At 39.0% G+C, this 6,899-nt stretch overlaps 1 protein-coding gene across 2 annotated transcripts in view; it reads right to left on the bottom strand.

Annotated features, from left to right (window-relative positions):
* Nucleotides 1-1,198: 1,198 nt before the first annotated feature.
* The window catches only part of RRBP1 (ribosome binding protein 1), a 76,851-nt gene continuing 71,150 nt past the window's right edge, over nt 1,199-6,899 (bottom strand). Inside the window, exons 15-17 of one of the 2 annotated variants that reach the window (XM_063298626.1) lie at nt 2,721-2,819; nt 2,433-2,576; nt 1,199-1,401 (exon numbers count right to left, since the gene is read on the bottom strand). In XM_063298626.1, coding sequence (XP_063154696.1) covers nt 1,360-1,401; nt 2,433-2,576; nt 2,721-2,819 — 285 coding nt within the window. In that variant the 3' untranslated portion in view covers nt 1,199-1,359. Of the gene's footprint in view, nt 1,402-2,432; nt 2,820-6,899 lie in introns of both variants that reach the window. The other variant, XM_063298625.1, reaches the window with a different exon arrangement.

Below are 6,899 nucleotides of genomic sequence, written 5' to 3'. Positions count from 1 at the left end.
CTTCCAAATTTCCTGGCTGGCAGTGACCTCTCTGATCGGATCGTCAAAGTGTGCTCGGAACCCTGCCAGAAAATTCTGGTAGTCATTGAGAATTGGGTCGTTGTTCTCCACCATGGGAATAGCCCATTTGGCTGCTGGTCCCTTTAGCAGACTTAGAATGAAGGTGACTCTGGTTCTGTCTGTGGGAAACTGCCGGTCTGCTGTCGAAAAACATTGTGCACTGTGTGAGAAAGGTTCTCAACTGTCCTGCTTCTCCTCCAAACTTCTCTGGTAGACTGCCCTGGGATCTCAAGACTATTGCCAGAGCTGCTGCTGCTGCTGCTGGTACCGGTGTGGGTTAATCAGAGCTGGTTGTTGTAACTGCTGTAGCATGGCTGCTTGTAATGTGTTGATCTGGAGATCTACTTGTTGTTGATGTTGTTGCAATGCTGCTGCCAGTTGTTGGATGGCCTGCCGAATTTCCTGGTTTTCTGAAGACATTTTCCCAAATGTCTCTTCCTTTTTTTTTTTTTTGTTCCTCCCTCTTTCAATGGGAGTAGGAGTTTGTTAGGATTGATGTCCTAACGGTCAGGAATCACGCTGAGACGAGGAATAGGTCTCTAGTGTTTTATTACTGCTACATTAGACAGAAAATCCTAACAAACTGAAGAAGCGTGGGAAAAACCCAGACAGATAAACCCCAAAAGTTAAGGCGGGTCTGATCTGTGTCTCTTTGAATGGCTGCTTGAATGGCCTCAGTACTACACATGCGTTTTCCCCCCTGGATAGGGGCCCCCTCCTGCTCACCATCAGTACTCATGACAGTAGGTACATGACCAACAGCATATTTTATTTACCTGAAAAAAGACATTTTTTCTCCTCAGATAATTATTTGTGAATTGAAGGTGTTCAGGAGTGCTGTTGAAAGGTAGTAAATTGGTAGGTGAGGCAAAAAAATGAAAATAGCTACAAGGGAGGGAAGAAAGAGAAATCTACTGTTCTCCACAGAAATAGGAGAATTTGCAAGGGGAGCAGTTTCTGTCCATGGGAAAGTCCTCACACAAATGAAGAAATCAAGATCCTCAGTTTGCAGAGACTCACCCTCCAGAGATTAAGAAATACTTTAATGCAGATAATCCTCCTTTACACAGGGAGGGGAATAAGCATGTTGGCTGAACAGATTTGACAAAAGAAAACATTTTACAAAAGAAACAATTACTGCATTTATAGACTAAAGTGTTTATTTTCATTTCTTTTGAAAATAGCAGATTCTGGTCACTATTGTCTTATTTATTTCCCTTTACAGTATACAAGTGTTCACTTTAGGAATATATAAAGCATTTAAGTCTGATAAAGTGCACATCCTAGATTCTTGATCTGTCAAACAGATGTACCTTCTTTGACAATGTCTTCATTTAATTCCTAAAACAAAATGAAAATTAGGTTACTGGACCTAGACAGTCTCAGAACTCTTTGCTAAGAATTACAGGAAAATGGTAAAAAACCCTCTTAAATCTGGAAGCAAGGGAGGGAATCCAAGAGCCTGATAGAGGTTGCAACACCATTGTGAGGAAGAAATGTTGAGGCTACTATAAAACTACCTATATTCTGCTAAAATGGTATGAGGCTTGGAAGAGAAGAAAGCAATTTTGGCCATCATAGAGGCCAGGTCTCTTCGAGGTCAGTAAGGCACAATTACATACATCACACAAAACCATCACCTGGGCTGAAGGTAGAAGTACCAGGGTGTTTCTTTATTCCTTTTGCAAACAGAAAGGGAGAGAAAGAAGGAAAAGTTCTGCAAGTTGGAGGGGAAAAGGGGGCTTATTTGTAGTTACTCACTACTAATCTCTCCAAGACAAGCCCATCACCCCATGCCTAGCCTCATTCCCATCTCACCTTTTTTGTGTCCTATCCCAGTTTGGTTCCTTAGATGCCAGCTTTGGGGAATGCTGAAAGATCCTCACAACTGCCTGAATTACATGCCCATGTGCTACACATATACAACTAATTTGAGAATTAAAATAGTAGTTTCCTTTGATAACTTATGAAAGTGTTCATATAGGATGGTAGCTGGAAAAAGTGCATGTGTTATAAATTTGTTTTGGATCCCTTCAGAATTATTCTTAAACCCTGCTTCAAGGGGATTGAACCAGTATTAAATTAAAATTACAGAAGTAGGAGGTTCAAATATAATTTTATTTCTCAGTGTTCTTTCTTTATAACACATCTTCATTGCCATTATCTTTACACATAATGTTAAGGAAGTTAGGAGAAAAGCAGACCATAGGCTATCTTGATTAATTATAGTTCTATATTTCCTCTATTGTTTAGTTCTGTACACAGAGAACCACTGATGGTAAAAACTCCACCATTAAGCAGAAGTTAAGGCCAACTTAATGTGGGTAAATGAATTGTTGCAGTAAAGAAGAAAAGACAAGATATTCAAGTACCTTTTTTTGAAGCTGTTCTTGTAATTTCATCAACGCTTCTCTTTCCTTGGACAGCTGTTCTTGGGTGACCTTCAAAAGCTCTTTTAGTTTGGTAGCTGCACATCCCAAATCCTTTGTTAACTTCTTTTCTTTATCCAAAGACTCCTGCAATTGATGATAAAACCAGGTTTTATTCGTGGGACAAAAAAAAAAAAAGCTAAATACTTCCAAAGCACTTGAACATAGGGGCAAATTCTTGCATATATGCCTAGTAATTCTGCAAAGCAATGCAGCTTTAAGAAGTTTTACCTGAAGTTGGAGAACTTCCTCTTTTGCATAAGCAGAATCCTTCCTATCACATCTTAGTTTCTCCAATTCAGCTTGCAAGCTGTACACCAAATCTCGATTCTGCAGTTTCAAATTTATGAAAAGTCAATTCCAAGTACTTTGAAAAGCAGGAATAAATGTTTATGAATAGTCTTTCCTGTCCTGTCCTGTCCTGTAATACCAGAATACCACTGACTAATATACATGGGCAGATCTAATAGACTGAAATTCTTACTTTTAACTATGTAATCATATTCACAATTTATATAACAAGGGGTTATTTCATATTGAAATCAATATTATATATATCCAGATTCCAAAACTATAAGGGAGAGAATTCTAATTCTATCTATATAACTTTTTCAGATGTGTTTTATCCCGTCAGCAAAAATAAAAGATCTGAGTTTTAGCCAAGTACTTTTTTGCATGGTAGTAGATACTGTTCCTTGGGAGTACATTCAGTTTTTGGGAATACCTTGGCATGAGAAATTCCACTAAAATTGCTATACTATATTATTTGCAAGATGATAGAAAAGAATCCTAGACTACATTTTTGTGGTTTAATGACAGTATAACAGGTAGAGAAATACTAGTTGGTGCTAAGCAGACAAAGGGATAATTTTAAAGAATAGTTTAAAACCTGAAATAGCAACAAAAAAATCAAACACTCCTTTGATACACTGCCCAAACTGTTTTCCTGCCCAGACAACCACAGCACTGAGCCTATTAAATAAGTAACTGCAATTAATTCATTTCAGCTTGGCTCATAAGCAATATAACAAGAGCAGAAATTCACTTCTGTATCTGCAAAACTGTACAAACATTTTTTCCATTTGCAGCCTCAACAGCATTTATAAGGCACATGCTTTATATATTGCACTTTTGCTTTAGGTAATCTGCCTGCAAACCTCAATGAGCAACACATCTTTGAACGCAGTCTGAAATTTCAACATAGCATAAATCAGATATCACCTGATATCAACATTTCGAATTAGAAATGTTGTTGTTTATTTGTTTAGTCGCTGCCGACTCTTTGTGACTTCATGGACCAGCCCACGCCAGAGCTTCCTGTCGGTCGTCAACACCCCCAGCTCCCCCAGGGACGAGCCCGTCACCTCTAGAATATCATCCATCCACCTTGCCCTTGGTCGGCCCCTCTTCCTTTTGCCCTCCACTCTCTCTAGTATCAGCATCTTCTCCAGGGTGTCCTGGCTTCTCATTATGTGGCCAAAGTATTTTAGTTTTGCCTTGAATATCATTCCCTCAAGTGAGCAGTCTGGCTTTATTTCCTGGAGGATGGACTGGTTGGATCTTCTTGCAGTCCAAGGCACTCTCAGAATTTTCCTCCAACACCACAGTTCAAAAGCATATATCTTCCTTCTCTCAGCCTTCCTTATGGTCCAGCTCTCGCAGCCATATGTTACTAAGAATTATAAATACTTTCCCCCAATTCCAAAATTAGTCAACAATCACTTCTATCAATCACTTCTAGCTCTTCCTTTCTCACTATCTTTGGATTCCACAGAAGGGACAACTGGTTTCACAGGGCTTGCTGACATTCTCCTGTTAGGAACTGGCCCAATTAGTATCACGAGAAAACGTTCAGGATTTATAATGTAATGTTCTTATCCTTGTATATTCTGTTTATATTGAGCTTTTAGGCAAATGGCAACATGCAAGTGTGCACCAACCAATGCATATACATTATGAATGTTAATTTACATTCTCTGTGATCTTGTGTTGTCCCCTTTTAGCAGTGACTATGATGCCTTTTTATCTGTACTTTGATAGAGGAATGGCAGATTACATTGTCTATGTTTGCATGATTTTCACCAGAACATATTCCCTATCATAAATAGGTCAGAGGAGTCATACTCATAGTTTAATGTGGGTTACTTTGTAATTATGCAGCAATTCTTTGTAGTGCTTGATTGCTATCTTGTTCTTAATCTCCTACAATTTACAATACCTTCTTGATGGTATGCAAGGTATGAGAGGTCTCTTTCTGATAATGAAAATCCAAATAGCTACCAAACTGTGAAAGTAAGGTTTCTGCTCTGACTATCAGGTATGCCATAGGCCAGTGTAGGGTATGCTAGTCATAGCTAAGGACCAGCCAATGACTGGAAAATAAGAGAACAATCAAACAAGATTATGTGAACTTTAAGGAAGAATCCATGAATAAATATGATCAACTTAGGGAATGGGAAGATAGAAGACTTTTTAGAATTAGATGTTTGCTTATTGATAGGGAACCTATACTTGCTGAGTATATCTTGCAAAAGAATTGATAATAAATTGCAATGTTGTTTCAAATAATACAAATGCAGTATTTTTTTTTCTTGAACTGATGGAATTTTACCAATATAGAATGCTAACAGTATTCAAGGAATATTATATCACATTTTCAAATAATTCACAGATTGTATCACACTTCCTTGAAATCGCATTGTATTAATTGGAGCCTTTCTGATTGGGTTGTAGAGTTTGATCTTGTGACAATGCCCACATACTTATTTTGCTTGAACAAGGAAATGTATGATTTAAAAGAATTAGCTACCAACACCTTTTGGTAGATATTTCTAGCATGGCTTTATTTCCATTTTCCTAAGACTTATCAAATTTTTAAGTTACCCTGTCAATGCATACTAATAAAGGATAACTTTTTAAAATGTTTAGAAATACAGGAAAAACACTTTTTAAAATGATCCTTTTTATTTAATTAAAAATAGTTCAAGAAAACACTGAAATACTGAAACTGTATAAAAATGTGTCCACCAAATTTTAATCACAGCATGTCCTCATCTTGTCCTTGAAGGAATAACTGCTCTCCTGAAACCTAGAAGGAAAGACCAGATCTCCTTGGAAAAGGAATTCCAAAGTATGGGAGCAGCAATTAAAAATGCCCACTTCTCGGGCCTAGTCAGATGGCATTTCTGTATAAATGGGATCTGGAGGGATTTGACCCTATTCAACCTGATCAGACAGGAGATAAAGATGGATGAAGGCTGATAATCCAAACCGAACCATGTACTTCCTTTAAAGTGACAACTAGCATCTTGAAACATACCCAGAGGCCAAGTGGCAACCAATGCAACTCCCAAAGCAGTATGTATTGGAATACACCCATCACTGCCCAGGACACCACATCTTATAGCATCTGTAGCTTCCAAATGCTTTCCATGGATAGACTATGTAGGTGCAGGACATTAATCCAAGACGGAGGTGACTAGGCAAAAGTAATTGTGAGCAGGGACTCCCAGTCCAGGAATTGCTGCAATTGGTACACAAGATGTAACTGTATAAAAACCCTCCTGGCCACAATGGCTGCCTTCTGACTGAGCAGGAGGTATTGGTCTAGGCAGAGTCCCCAAACCACAAACATCTCTGAATGAGGGATTACAAAAATGGTATTTCTCTGGAATTGTTTGGCCCACAAACCCAAAGCCACTCTGGCTTGGAGGGATTAAGTCTGTTCCTTCCTGTGTAAGCCCTGGGAGCCTCCAGGAATTGGGTCAGCACTTCTACCATGCCATGTGTTTGGCCTGGGTTTGAGATACATATCTGGGTATCATTAGCATACTGATGATACCAGATTCCATGCCAACAGATGACCTTTCCCAGCAGTTTCATATAGGAATTAAAAAGAAGTGGAAAGAATAAAAAGCCCTAAGGCATTCCATAGAATAGAGGTCTCTGGGCAGATCAATCCTCCTGGAGGACATCAACTGGAACCACCTCAGAAGGGAGGAGAACCACTGCAAAACTATGCCTTTCATTCAAATCCTGTGGAGGCAGTCCAGAAGGATACCATGGTTTGCTGAGAGATCAAGGGAGATTACGAAGGCTATACTTCCCCCAATCCTAGTCTCTCCAAAGGTGCAACTAACGCAGTGTCCATGCTGTATCCTGGTCTAAAACACAACTGCCAAGATTCTAAATAATCTACTTTATCTAGGGTCCTCTAGAGGTGGAGGGCCACTACCTCTACAACCTTCTCTAAAAGGGAAGGTTAGAGAGAAATTTAAAATTATCCAAGATAATCAAGTTGAATGAAGGCTTCTTGAGCAGAGGGTGCTCTACAGCCTTTTTCACAGGTAATGGGAATGCCCCTCACTCAAAGAAGCACTGATTACTGCTTGAATCCAATTTCCTGCTACT

The sequence above is a fragment of the Candoia aspera genome, chromosome 3 (assembly GCF_035149785.1).
Source record: "Candoia aspera isolate rCanAsp1 chromosome 3, rCanAsp1.hap2, whole genome shotgun sequence".
Lineage (NCBI taxonomy): Eukaryota > Metazoa > Chordata > Lepidosauria > Squamata > Boidae > Candoia > Candoia aspera.
This window is presented reverse-complemented; position numbering and strand designations above follow the sequence as displayed.